The sequence below is a fragment of the Sparus aurata genome, chromosome 1 (genome assembly GCF_900880675.1).
Source record: "Sparus aurata chromosome 1, fSpaAur1.1, whole genome shotgun sequence".
NCBI lineage: Eukaryota > Metazoa > Chordata > Actinopteri > Spariformes > Sparidae > Sparus > Sparus aurata.
In genome coordinates this window covers 10,958,907-10,973,281 of record NC_044187.1, presented here as the reverse complement: position 1 = coordinate 10,973,281, position 14,375 = coordinate 10,958,907, and the positions used below count along the sequence as shown (strand labels likewise).

The 14,375-nt window shown below is 40.5% G+C and overlaps 1 protein-coding gene across 5 annotated transcripts in view; it reads left to right on the top strand.

Annotated features, from left to right (window-relative positions):
• Positions 1–14,375, top strand: part of LOC115585913 (protein sidekick-1) — a 251,660-nt gene that overhangs the window by 214,848 nt on the left and 22,437 nt on the right. For all 5 annotated transcript variants that reach the window (XM_030424570.1, XM_030424559.1, XM_030424595.1 and 2 more), the window contains 3 exons: positions 453–639; positions 1,522–1,620; positions 7,147–7,341. In XM_030424570.1, the coding sequence (XP_030280430.1) occupies positions 453–639; positions 1,522–1,620; positions 7,147–7,341 (481 nt within the window). The remainder of the gene's footprint in view (positions 1–452; positions 640–1,521; positions 1,621–7,146; positions 7,342–14,375) is intronic.

The following is a 14,375-nucleotide window of genomic DNA, read 5'->3' as shown; positions in this document are numbered from 1 at the left end:
TCACAGCCTAATATCTGACATTTTTTTCAGAACTGATTCTCTACTTGGATCAGTCAACAAAAATCTAATAAGCTTCTGAAAAATGATTTTTTTTTTTCCACTGTGTGTACTCCAGTTGTGAACCAAAATAAGAAGACGCAGAGTGCTAAGCTGTTCCACTCAGTCCATAGTTAACATAAAAATATGAATTGTACAGTAGCAGTTTTAAATATTTACATTTGAGGTACACTGAGGACAAACTCGGGACTGAATGCTACAGACAAGTCTGAAAGTTATGAGAGAGTCTTTTCTCACAAACGAAACTTAAATCCTTTTAAAGCCACCAAATCTTCTGTAAATGAAGGAATGAAACAGACAAACAGCCCATACAGAGATGACAGAGTTTAAAACTCTACATATTTATTTAATTTTAATCTATTTCTCTGATTCTTTGTCTGTGTGTCTGTGACCAGGTGTTGTACAGTGAGAAGGACTCAGAAGGTCCCCCCAGTGTTCAGGTGGCAGATGGAGAGGGGAGCGTGACGGTGCTCCTCGGGGGTCTCCAAAAATACACGATGTACGTGCTGCAGGTGCTGGCGTACACACAGATGGGTGACAGCCCCCCCAGCGACCCGATCCTGCTCAGAACCAAAGAAGATGGTAGGATGTCTCTCTGTGTCTCGGTCTGATCACTGACCTTTCTGTGCAGCCGCTTGTTCAACACTTTTGCCTTCCTCTCACCTCGGTAGCTGTTTTTCACCTCTTTACACCTCTGCTGTCAGCACAGCCAGCAGCCTCTCTCCCCCACTTCACTGATCACCCTCTGCATTCAACTCACCCCTCAGACCCCCTCCACTGCCCAGACATGGAGAACACGCTGTGTATGTGTGTGTGTGAGTGTGTGACATGTGTGCCGATTTCTTCAGATATATCCACGGCAGACTCTTCAGGATGCCAGCAACCTGGTCCGGTCTTTTTGAATAATAAAACACAGGCGCACACACTCACAGCGAGACTCACACGTGCTGCACACTCCCTATCAAACAATGTCACGTTTGAAAAGTTTTTCTCATTTCAGAATGAAACAAGAGCGGGGAAGTCAATTCCCGGCAATGTATAATGAACCTCCATCCCGTCTGTCAGTTACACACATACTGTTCAGACACACATGCACGTGCGTACTCGCTCTGACATGTATTTGATCGCGTGGAGCATGTACTTTTATCAGGAAGAAAGAAAGTCAAAAAGGAAATTACTTCTTCTCTTGTGCTTCATTCAGATGTGCCTCTTAAAAATGTATAAGACGTTCACTCGCTATACATCTGCATATGTGTCTGTGTGTGGAAAGCATATGCACATACGTCGGCGCTTTAGTAGAGTCAAACGAACTCATCAGAATATAAGAAAATAAGCTCGATGTGGAGTCCTCTCTTTCTCATTACAGTTATGAAGTAGTCCCTTTGTGCTTCTCTCTGCTGCTCTTTGTACATATTATTACAGTTTCGATCTGCTGCCAACTCCCTTCTCTATTTTTCTCCGCAGTCCCAGGCCCCCCTGTCAGGATGGTGTTTCCAGAAGTTCGATTGTCATCAGTTAGGGTGGTCTGGCAGCCACCCACAAACCCCAACGGCATCATATTAGGTACAAAAACAAACACACACACACACACATACGTGAAAAGAGGACATTTGGAAGCAACATTGAAATCATAATCCAGTGTTTTATGCTCGTGGTGACAATAGATTTATTCTCCAATTGCTGAAGGACAGAGCTCGGCTTATAGAGGGAATGAGTTAGCAGTTTCGAACACGTGCGCGCGCACAGACACTCGTGCGCCGAAAAAACACACACCCATGCTGCTGTGATCTTTCAAGGGAAGGAAGGAAGTAAAAGCCATAAAATGGAAAAGAGCTGATTCTGTTTTTAGCTTTCAAACAAGGGTCAGCTCTCTCCTCACTACCCTCCACTTCAGTGACGAGGTTTGTTGCTGTTTACGTACGTGCGTGTGTGTGTATGTGTGTGTGTATGTGTGTGTGTTGTGCGCGAGTGAGTGTGTGAGAGAGTGTCAGTGATCAAGCTTGTCCCCGAGAAAAGGGCTATTATAGCTACTGAAGCAAGACACCTTTCCTAATGCACACATAGCCTTATATATAAACACATATTACTTGTTCCTGAAAGTGCAAATCACAGCGCACGGAGCGAATCAGAAAGAACAGATTAATGAAGAGGAAGAGAGTCGAGTAAGAGGCGAGAGGAATGTGAGAGCTGCTGAGCTGGAAACAGAGCGAACAGAAGGAGAGAGACAGCAGAGAGGAGATGTATGGAGGTGAGAGGAGGGACAGGTGTGTGTGTGTGTGTGTGTGTGTGTGTGTGTGCGTACATTGCACAAAGGGGAGAAGGGAGCCGTGTTTGTCCTCTCAGTGGGGGAGGGAGTCGAGCAGGACAGTGTGAGTGATGTGTGACTGTATTGTAAGGGGGAGGACATTAAGTGCGACACCACTATGTGACAGAAGGATGAGTGGGAGGGCAAATCTCTCTCTCTCTAGATCACACAGACACACACATACAAGCAGTCCTGCTGTGTCCTTGCTGAGAATGTGGTGTGTGTGTGTGTGTGTGTGTGTGTCTGGAAAACCGCATGGTTATAGCTTGTCTGTGTGTGTTTATGCAGGTACAAATAACTGTAGTGCGCCGGTTTCTTTAGTGACCGCCTCATTCCTCCTTTGATTCCCAACCCATAGAGGAACGACACAGAAGTTGGACAAAGGAGAAGCAAGACGAGAAAAAGCAGACAGTCTAATTTGGCACAAGGCGAAGAGAGGCTTTTGTGTTTTTACCTGACTTGCACAGCCACATGCACACTAACATTCGTGTAGCGAATACAAGCCGCATCCAATTCCGTACTACTTGCTGGATAATGAAGTTTTGAGTCCATAGTGTGGTCATACACTGGTGTCACAAATTAAACCGGCAGTAGTCCACAGAAGTCTTGCTTTAACGTAATTCTGTCTGCCATCAGGTGTGAAATGAAGGCTTGGTTTTGCGATAGGGCGGCACAGTTTACCATTTCAGCATCAGTATTGCAATTTGTGCAAAAGTCACATCACAGGATGTGTCAAGCAAGGCAAAGGAACTCAGCTCTTTCACATTTTAGATGTGTTTTTTTGTGTTTTCACGTCAAGCTGAACTTTAAGATGGCACCGCTTAATAAATATTAGCAATGCTGCCACTCAGTCGTGTTTCTGCCACTCATTGGTTGGTTGTAACCAAGGGCACTTCTGCCAACTGTGACAATACGTGCACAGCCTCTGTTGGGCTTCTTCACAACATGCAGTATATATCGCAGCAGCCTTAGAGTCTGTGTGAGTGTGGACATTGGGATTGGGCCTTTGTCTCTTTTTCAATTTTGCCCAACATATTCTACCTGTGTGCATAAAACTGTGCTGCACAGCAAACAAAACAACATGAACATGACTACCAGAACTCACACCTCATAAGAAGTTATCACAACACAAGGAAAAGCAAAATAGACAAAAACTATAAGACGCATTTTTGTCAGGAAGAGAGACCTCTGTCTTCTTTAGCCTCCATTAAATATGGACTGGGCTACCCACAGCCAATCAGGAGCAGATAAGAGAGGAGGGAAGAACACAGGGACAGGAAGCGTGTACACACACATAATATCTGCAAAAATACTATCATAACAGATACAATATCTGTTGTACACAGTGGATGTAAAAACTGAAATGACGGTGATACTGTTAGCTCTTAGACTTCTGTGATGTGCACATTTAATCACAGAAAAACAAAAGCCATGCCAACAATTTATTAGCGTGGAAATTGAATCAGGAACGGATGGATGATTATTTTCTATATATATAAATGAGAAGGAAAATATTATGAAAATACCGCAAATTAGAACAGTGGCAGTAAACACAGGAGTAAATTAGTCATAATTATTCCCACTTACTCCGATTAATTCATTCATAATCTCGGCATTTACTACCTCTTCAGGGCTTACCAAACATGAGATCTAATTTAAATGCAGTACAAAACAATCCATTAGACACTCAAAGTAAAGCATGAAATATTAACTAAATGAATTGAGTTGTGATGATGGAAAAATCCTTATTTTGACTTATAAGGGTTTTCTCTTTGTTCAGCATTCTGTCATGGTTTGGAGGGAAAAAGGCTAACGAGCATAAAGGCAGGGGATTTAACTGTCACAGCACCGTAGTGAAAAACTATCCGTTGATCTTGGGTACAGTGAAAACCAGAGGTAAAAATGTAGCAATCTATTAAATGTACTTCTACTCTAAATGTTAAAATTTTTACCACCATTGTCTGACAACTTCAATTAGTAGTTACTTTTCACCAGACATATTTTCATTTCTTCTTGTCGAGTAGGAATCATGTATCTCCAAATGTGTTGATTTGCATGTTTGTGATAAATCTGCAGGTGCCATATGAGAAGAATTGGCCACTATTCAAATTCACAGTCCAAACTAATAAGGAGCAGCATATCAGCAGAATAAGCCCTAACTGCTGCTAATTGTAGCTTCCATTCACTAGTTAGCTGAGTTTGTCCAGTTAGCCCTGCAGCTAGCGATTGAGACTGGGAGGTCGCAGTGGTCTTATGAAAAAGGACAGACCAGGGCTAGCTGGTTAGCATGCTAATTTCAGTAGACATCTTATTACTTCTTCACATGCTGTTGACCGTTTTAGTTAAAACAAATTAACCAAAAAGATTTATTTATTTATTTATTTATTTTATCAGTAAAGATGGTTGGTTGATTGGTTGAATCAGAAAACGTTTCCCACCACTGGTGGAAACTATGGTAGAACTAAGCACAGAGAAATGTGATTAACACCATGTATGTAGAAAATGTACTTTCTTTGAGAAGAAGCATTTGCTGCAATTTTTTCATTAACACAGACAAGGCCAGTGAGCTCTGAGCAGCTAAAGGCAAAACAGTGTGTATAAATACACATTTTGATTGCCAGAAGCTAAGAGGCATAATGAAATATACTGTACGTGCTACATCTCTTCAGTGGAAAACAGAGATGGGCTTTGTTTTACATGACACACTCTCTTTGTAATGGAGATTTATCCTCATGTATGTGATAGCAGCGACGCCCTTATGATATTCAGCACAGGAGATAATGCTGTGCTCTGACCCAATTGTTTGGATGCAAGAGGATTTGTTATCTCGCCGTTATCCAATAATCTTCCACACACCGCGTTCATGTTAATATACAATCAGACTATCTGATGAGATTATCATTCTCACAACCAGATTAGGAGCCTCTGAGCAGATTACCATCCTGACGGTTTTACTGTGAACCTCCACACACTCCTGTGGTTGTGTTTATTCGGTGCACAATACAATCTTCATATTGAGAGCCTTTGTGAGCGGCCAGTGGTGTGTGGAGAGCATGGTCGAGGATCAGTGGTTTGACTGTAAGTGTGTATGTGTTGTGGGGTGTTGGTGTTATTACATGGCCTGCTGCACATGAGACAGAGAAACAGACACAAGCCGTGTACAGCAGGGGTCACAGCCAAGGGGACAGAAGAGAGGTTGTGTGTTTATATAATGTGTCTGTAGAGGAATGTCAGCATGTGTGCTGTGGTGTGTGTAAGTGTGGTGTTCAAAGGCAGAATTATGACTTTCTCTCTGGCTTCATGTATGTTTTGGATCTAAGGGCTCCATGCACACACAGGTATTTATAGCAGAGATGTTTCAGAAACGAGAGTAATTTCCTGCATCTGTGTCACACGCGATTCTCCACTGCCCCTTTGAGAGACTAACGGCAGGTCCCAGGTGTATTCCACTCCAAAATGTGGAGTTAGATTGTGACTATTTCTTTCGCCCCAAAGTCACTGAAGCAAATATTGGAGGTGTTTCGGAAGCAACACATCTTCCAACTCTCTGACTAAAATTGCATTTTTCAGACAAACGAATCAGAAGAAAAAATTTACTTTGTGTGACACCTGTCTCTATCTGAGCACCGTACTCTGCTGATGTCTTGAGATCAGATCAACAAATACAGGCAAAAAAATAAGGTGCAAATAATAAATTTGTACTAGCAACCAGCTGTTGTTGATTAATTGATTGATTGGTTGATTGATTAAATCCTCCCCCGTGTCCACTACCTCATTAATTGATATAATAACCTGGTTAAAAAAGTAGAAAATATGAATTTCTTCTTTATCTGATAATCTTATATCCAAATACACTATACTGTATATACATGTACGTAAGTACACACATATACCCAGAATCTTTCTTACTGTATATACATTCATAGATTATTTAACTGATTAAACATACATGGATACATGCATAGGCACATAGAAACATACATATACATACATTTCAATGTACTTATATTCATTATCATGTATAGATTTATATTAGCTCAACAGTTACTGAAATATTCATATATATATACACTTATATTTATCCACACACCCATATATAAAGTATATCTATATATCTGTGTGTGTGTGTGTGAATATCTCAATAACTGATGAGTGATGACCACTGCGTAATGTTAGTACCTTGCTTGAGTTGTACATCCAAACCATCCACCAAGTACTCTTCATAGTTGTACGAATACTGAGTTTCTTTCCAGCCCCTCTCTATCTCTAAAAAAAATAATCGTGAATATTACTTGTAGTAGATTGTTATTTATGCATTATTTGTGCTGTGTGAATTTCAGATCATGTGACTTAAAGATAGTAAGAAATCCTACATTATTCGGAATCCCTACAGCACTTTTATTGTTTTTTAATTGTTTTTTTATTTGTCATGGACCAGCAATAGTCCCCAGTAATGTGTTAGTGTTAGAAATGCCCTTTGGGAATCTGGGGGAAGCATCTTTGTTAATAGCGAAGCAGCTTCATCGATCAAATCTCTTCAGAACAGATACAGACAGCGAGAAACTGCAGAAAATGTTGTTTGTTTGTGTGTGTTACTGTGACATGAGCATGTGTGATACACCACATTGTTTTCACCCTTTTTTAAATCTCATATTGTGCTTTTTTTGATTCCTGTGGTCTCTGTGAACCAAAGTAGGCCACAAAAACACACTCCCACACAAGACTTGCACAGACATTTCAACTGTCTTCCTCCTCCGTCTGCCCTTCCTTCTGTCCCTCACTAGGCTACCAGATCTCCTACCGCTTGGACAGCAGGGACCCTCAGCGATGGACCACAGTGGAGGTGGGCTCCAACGCTCGACAGTTCACCGTCACAGGACTTTCCTCTGAGCAGACCTACGTGTTCCGACTCACCGCTCGCACCGCCGTGGGCTGGGGCGAAGCACAAGAGGCCCTGGTTGTTACCACTGAACGCAGAGGTGAAGGACACACACATGACCTTTATATGGTATCTGGGTTGCAAGCATATCTGTCATATCGAGCCGTGGAGATGTTAAAGAAACAGTATGTAACATTTCTACATTCAATCGTCTAAAAATGTCGAGACCTTGGTTACATGTTGTACTTACATTATCCAAGATGTTTCCACTAATGTTCAAACCCAGAGAAATCTGTAATTTTACTAATTTCACTTGGTCGCCTGTCACTATAACTTCCAAGGAAACATCTTATGAGACTGCATGTGAGAGAGAGTGAGGAAGGAATTCCAACTAAACATATAATTAATTTAATTAATGAATCAATTTTTTTAAACATTACCGTGTCTGTGAACATTTCTGCGTGATACACGTCACATAGATTTTCATACTGATTTGAAGGTGACGTCATCTATTTAATGTTATAGCGCCATGCTTAAAAGTTGAAATCAAGTTTTCAGGGGCTTTAAGACCTTTAGCAGGCCAATATCACATTGAAGCAGCAGGTATAAATGACTAAAGGTCTCTAATGGATCGTCATCATTCAAGTTATTCGTTGCACTTGTGCTGGTCCTGCTATGCTGAATCAAAATGTTAGCTGTGAAAAAGGCCTATAGGGTAAAACAGTATGTGGTTGATGGGTCACTGATGGGGTTGTTTGAGGACAATGACAAATGTTCACACAAGTATGCCATCTCAAGTGTGTGTGTGTGTGTGTGTGTGTGTGTGTGTGTGTGTGTGTGTGTGTGTGTGCAGAGGCACTAAAGATGACATTTTTTATAGAAATATCAGCTCCTAACTCTTCTCCTTTTCTCTTTCTTCATATTGAAGAGGTAGAAACGGTAACAGTAAGATTTAATTCTGAAAAGGTATTGAACCGCACTCTAATTTAACCAGTATAAAAAATGTGTTCATTTTATTCCTATAAAACTGACTTCTCTACATAGCTGAATAATTTAACAAGAATAATGGAGCTGGAAGCTCGGAAGCTTTGACTAATGACAAGAAAAAATGTGCTTTTTTTCATGTGTGGCATCTTCACCAAAGCAAAGGAATAATCATTAAATTTTACATTCCAATTATAATAATGCACAAGGAAATTGAATTAAATAAACCCGATAAGAAATGCAATTTCTGTCAATGTGCCAGTTTTAAGTAGGAGTGACCTTATTAATTTTACCTGTGCTGCTAATAATTTCCTCCATTAGGAGGAGTTTAATTGATGGTTATTTTGTCCTCTCTTTTTATATTAACCTGAAAATGGTCAAAGCCTACATCTTTTCCTGAATTCTGTTTCTTTCTTTCCTAAAGTAGTGCCAGTGCCGAGCCTGGAAAGGTTAGGTGAAGGTGTTAGCATTTTAAGATTTTATGATCTCTGCGGTTCTACTTAGAGGTGTAATGAGTTGTGGTCGATGTAAGGTCCTCACAGAGATAAAGTTAAAGAGGAAAAAGAGTCAAGCAGGAGCTTCCAACATGGAGCTCAGGCAGCTTATCAGATCTCCAGCAACAAGTAGTTTGTGGTCGGACATGCAGAACTATATTCCTGTGCACTTAATATTCACACAAAATGTAAAACAAAATATGACCTTTTCCTTTTGTATGATATTTCACATACAGAACAAGACGAAGTGACATTTAGAAACTCCAGTGGATGAAGAGCTGCTTGGCAGTAAATATACAGTAGATATTTAAAATCAGCAGGTATTAGCCCTCCTGCAGGGGCATAATGAGAGTCTGGAGTTCCAGAATCTGCCTTCGTCCATGCAACAGTAGTCTGGCAAGATTTGTAAAATTACAGTAGGGTTCAAAAGTCTGAGACCATGTTTAAAATCTCTAATATTGTCGTGTATAGCTAGAAATGATCAGAACGTTTGAGGATTCACAAAATAAGGGAAAGTGTCAAAATGAAAGAGGGGCTATCTCAGCATCAAATCATGGCTAGACTAAATGTTCCGAAGCAAACAATGCATGTAATTCTAAAACCCTTTGTGTAAACTGGATCGGTTGTATCCAAAGCACGATCAGGCACATTCAAAGTGACCTCATCTTGAGAAGGTAAATAAATTAAGTTTAGTTCCCTGAGAGATTGACAAGCAACTTCACCACAGACAAAACATTTATTAAATAAAGAGCACAAGACTCCAACCGGAAAAAGTCCTGTCAAAAGACGGCTGTCTTTTAATCTTCTTGGAGGACAAGTAGCAGTTTCTTAACCACTTGTCGTGACGGGGCACAAGGACAAGAAATTACTCCACAGTGAAAAAAAAGATATGAGAAAATGATACCACGGTGTATCAAACCAGCTGAAGTGACTTCACCCTGACCAAAGCAGAAGTACCAATCCAGTCTTCAGCAACATGCATACTCTTGTTTGCGTCTTTGTGGAGAAGGATTCTTTGTACCTTAGAAACTTCGTTGCAACAGGATAATGAGCCCAAACCTGCCTCAAAGCTTTTACAGAACCACTTGAAGATTAAAGAAGACCAAAGGAACCCTGACTGTCACTGACATTCCTGACCTGCACTTAAAAACTGAAAAGTAGAGCATTCGGTGTCATCACAAGAAGATTTGTGGGAAAATGTCAAACTGTTCTGGGAAAACATGAGTCAGCAGGTTTTACACTTGTGGAGTCCATGCCAGCTCAAGTGCATGCTGCCACTAATATATCAAATACTAAAATACTCTGTTTGAATTCAGACTAGAAGTACCTGGTAACATGCCGAACTTTACTGACATTTTGAGCGAGACAACTACAATTCCTAGCATTTCACAGTCCACTGGTTACTTTCTCATGGCACCATGCTCCACTGTGGGCGGGTGAAAAATGCACAGTTAGTAGGTGAGAAAAAGAATGAGACTGGCAATGTGTTGAAGTAAGAGTGGAAGCCTTTTCTTGCCAAGAAGATAGTAGAAAACTAAATCTGACAGCCATATATCTTGCATCCTAAACCAAAGTAATTATCATTGATCAACAGTTCTATCAGCACTCTGCAGTCTTGGTAATTTACTGTTTAGAGAAACTATTCCTAATTTCTCTTTAAAGTTTCGCCTAATTCTAGCAGCATCATAAGGTATAAACTGTGAAAATAACAGGGATTCTATCACACCCAAAAGCTGAGGATGACAGCCCATGCTGATGGCGAGATGTAGGAGGCTGAGCACTGACAGTAACTCTCCGAAGACAGTTTTGTCTCCAAAATCTGTAACAGAAGTATATCTCCCAGCTCACAGTCACTAGCCAGAAAGGAAGAACAGATTTTTACATTGACTTGACTTTTAAAGAGGTAAAGTGATGCTGTGCACAGTGCAGATTTCTCCCTTCAATTTAGTGACAAATAAAAAGTGGAGTTTTTATCCTCTTCATATTCAGAGTCACCTCTCGCTCTTCCTGCTCTAGTCAATTGCTTTCATGTCTTCAGCTCATTTAAAATGAAGCAGGTGGAATTTAACTGCAGCCAAATGAATATTCTTTAGTGTCTCTCCAGAAGATTTTACTGTGCTAATTTGCTGTAGATGCTGGCCACCGGTGTGTGTTTACATGGTAATACAGGTGCTATTTTTGGTTGTATTTAATGAAAGGCTTTTGACTAAAGGATGTCAAGAGGAAGTAACACAGGTTTGTTTGTACTGGAACAAACTGACACAGGTACAAATGGCCCTGTGTAACGTAAATGATAGGAAGGCAGACAGCAGTGAACAAACAGAAACTATGAGAAATTAAGAATAATTCATTGCTGGCATGGCAAGTGAAAGAGATGGAAAGAAGTGGCAACTCGCTCCCTTTGAAGCCTCATAAAGTCCGTAATTTGGGTCCATTTATTGAAACTGTGTATTCCTTTAGTCCGTAAGGGTCCAATGATCAGAAGATTTGTTTTCCTAAAATGAATCCAAATTGTGAATATTGTCCTGTGCCGTCTGCCAACTTCATTCATCAAACAAAAACACTATTCAACTTTCGACATAGAGACATATTTTCTGTTCTTCATGTTATAGGTTTCATGTGAATCCAAACCAGAACCAGCAAACAGAACCATTAAAATTTGATCTAATCATTTGGGTACATAGAAGATTGTGTGTCATAAACACTTTGAGCTTGACTGAGTACTTACTTCACTGTGATTGTCTGTTTTTTTTTTCTCCTGTGACAAACACAGCGTATGGCCTTTTGCATTTCAGAAAGGGAAAGAAAATGAATTTGCTGACTTCAGAACTTTACTCCAAAGTCCTAAGTAAAGGGAAGTAACGATATTTTGTTGCTGTCCACTAGGGGTGTTGAAAAAAATCGATTATTGATTAATCGCGATTATAATATTGACTATTACGAGTCGATTATTAAATTTCCAAAAATGGATTAAAAAAAAAATTAAAAATTGTAATACAAACCGGATAACGTTGGTTATCGTTTAGCAATAACGTGTGATGCCTGGACATTCAGAGCTACAGTCTCATACGTGACCGTTACAGCTCATTATGTCGCAGTTAATGGAAGCTAATGTCCTACGTACTTCAGACGAGAGCTATGGATGATAGCCACACAAGCGCAAATATGTGCGAGTTTCTCAAAGCAATGGCAGGCGAGTGGGGAATAGAGAAACACGCCCTGGTTCTCGTCACCAACAATGCTTTTGACCACCCCTACTGTCCACCCCTGCATTAGTTTAACAGTCTGTGACGAGTTGTCAAGGAGACTTGGAGGAAAGTTTGACCTCTCCTGAGCTGAGAACCATCGCACCAAAGTGAAATATCACTTGAAAAATGTGGTGTCTCAGTAGGCGAATGCATGAATAAGTTTGGTTTGAACGTGGCTCACAGCCTTTGATTTACACTTTATGCCACCCCTGATCTCTCTCTCTTTTCTCTGTCAGCCGGCACAGTGTATGTCTAGTAAAGCATTGAAACGCAACAAAAGTTCCATATTAAAATGTGACACTGACGGGAATTTTTCTGGGGGGAAAGAAAAAAAACCTGGTATCATGTCAGATATTCTATTCAGAGCTATCAGTTTGTGTAGTGCATTTTAATTGGATCAGATATCATAACATCGGCAGCATCATTATCAGGATTTCTTAAGAATAGAATTCAGTGGTTCTCTGTTCCACTTCAGTAACATAATGGCCCATTCTCACTGGGAGATAGACAGAATAGCCTAATAGAGATTTCTTTCTGATGATGCTGAGGAGACCAACTTAATCCCTGGAAAAAGAAAATTGGCTTTCTGAGTGTGCGTGTGTGTGTGTGTGTGTGTGTGTCGGTATGTGTGTGTGAGGCCGTGTGTATGTGCATGAATGAATTAGAGAAAACCACAACTCCCCCTCGAGAGATTCGTCTATGCTGATTTTTGTCTCTGAGAGGGAGATAACACAATACGGTAATGGACAACATACAGTTGCGAATTTAGCAGAATTCATCCCCAACAACTGCAGTCCTTTCTCTCCTCCAGTAATGTCTCGTCGTTCTTCTACACATCATCTCTACCACACTTCCCTCTCCCTCGCACGGCAGTAAACAGTCACGCAAGTCCTGAAAGGGCAGGCACTTGTTCCGACAATTATGAGTTTATTATCAGAACATGATCTTAACTATGCAGCAGAACAAGAGGAGCACAGTCAGGGAGACACAGATGGTATCAGGGAAAACGAAAGAGGGAGATAATAGTCAAATCTTGAAGGGAATGAAGAACAAGGGTGTGAGGGAAGAAGGGAGGCAAACAGATTTGACTTAAATTACTTGTGATAAGGACGGATGAAGGAAGGGAAGCCTGTGTGTATGTATGTCAGAGTGTGTGTGTGTGTGTGTGTGTGTGTGTGTGTGTGTGTGTGTGTGTCTGTGTGTGTCTGTGTGCGTGCGTGTGTGTGTGTGTTTGTGTGTGCATGTTTGAGAACATAAGTGCAGATTAATTAAACTTCAGAGAGAATCGATAATGCTTTTATTTCTAGACCAAATCGATAACGTGATGCCCCTGAAATTAAACAGTTATACACTCCAACAATGTGTTTTTGTTTTTGTGTGTGCGTGTGCGTGCGTGTGTGTGTGTTAGTGCTACTGCCAACACAGTTGTACAAAGATACTGACTCCCAGAACAACTTTCATCTTCTAATTGAATACCAAAGACAAATATACACACACACTCTCACACACACACACACAATCTGTTGAGAAATTGTTTCTTTGATGCTGCAGTAGTTGGATGTCTTGTTTCATTTAAGCATATGCATGCTGTCACAGTCACAGTCATGCATATGTGATTTAAATGTATTCGGCACATGTCCTGTCTCACAAGGTATGTGCAGCATATGGTGTATGATACTTCCCATTTGTCTACGAGACAATTCATTTCAACGTGCACGGCTACAGATAGGAAGCAAATTAAAGAGAACACCTGAATTCATGAGTAGAGAGATATATTGAATGCAAATGTTCCTATGCAGGGAACTCAGCTTCAGCCTCACGCAGAGAACGTATCACTGTGCAGGGCTGATTCCAGAAACACTTGGCCGCTGTGTAAAAACAGAAAGAAAACATTTCATATTTTGCTAATTCTTTTTGACACAAACTCAATTGAATACAGTAACAGTAGTGTTTCACCCCAACAAGTTCATTGATTTTTGAAAATGCAACCTTTTTCTAAATTTCAGCGCTTCAAACTAGTTGGTGGGGAGTGTTCACAGCACAGTTCAGTATGTTTAATAATGGGGTTGCATAACTGAATTGCAAGATTATTAAAGGCATTATTATTGGCAGTAATGCATCTTTCATCAGAATTACTCCAGCCAAAGAAGGCTGAAGTTGAAATAAACTCAAAGTGCCCTAAATTCTGAATATTCTTCCAGCACTACACATCAAAAAAAATTTTTAAAGACACATTCATCCTGTAAAGATAAGCTGAGCTCCCTCCAGACTGCCCTCTCACATACATCTACATGTATCATATCACCACCACAGTTAATTGAACTTGTATGAACAAGAGTGTAAACGTTTTGCCCTTTTTTCATTTTCCGTTTTTTTGCACCCAGCACCTTGTTGACCCGCCCTAATGC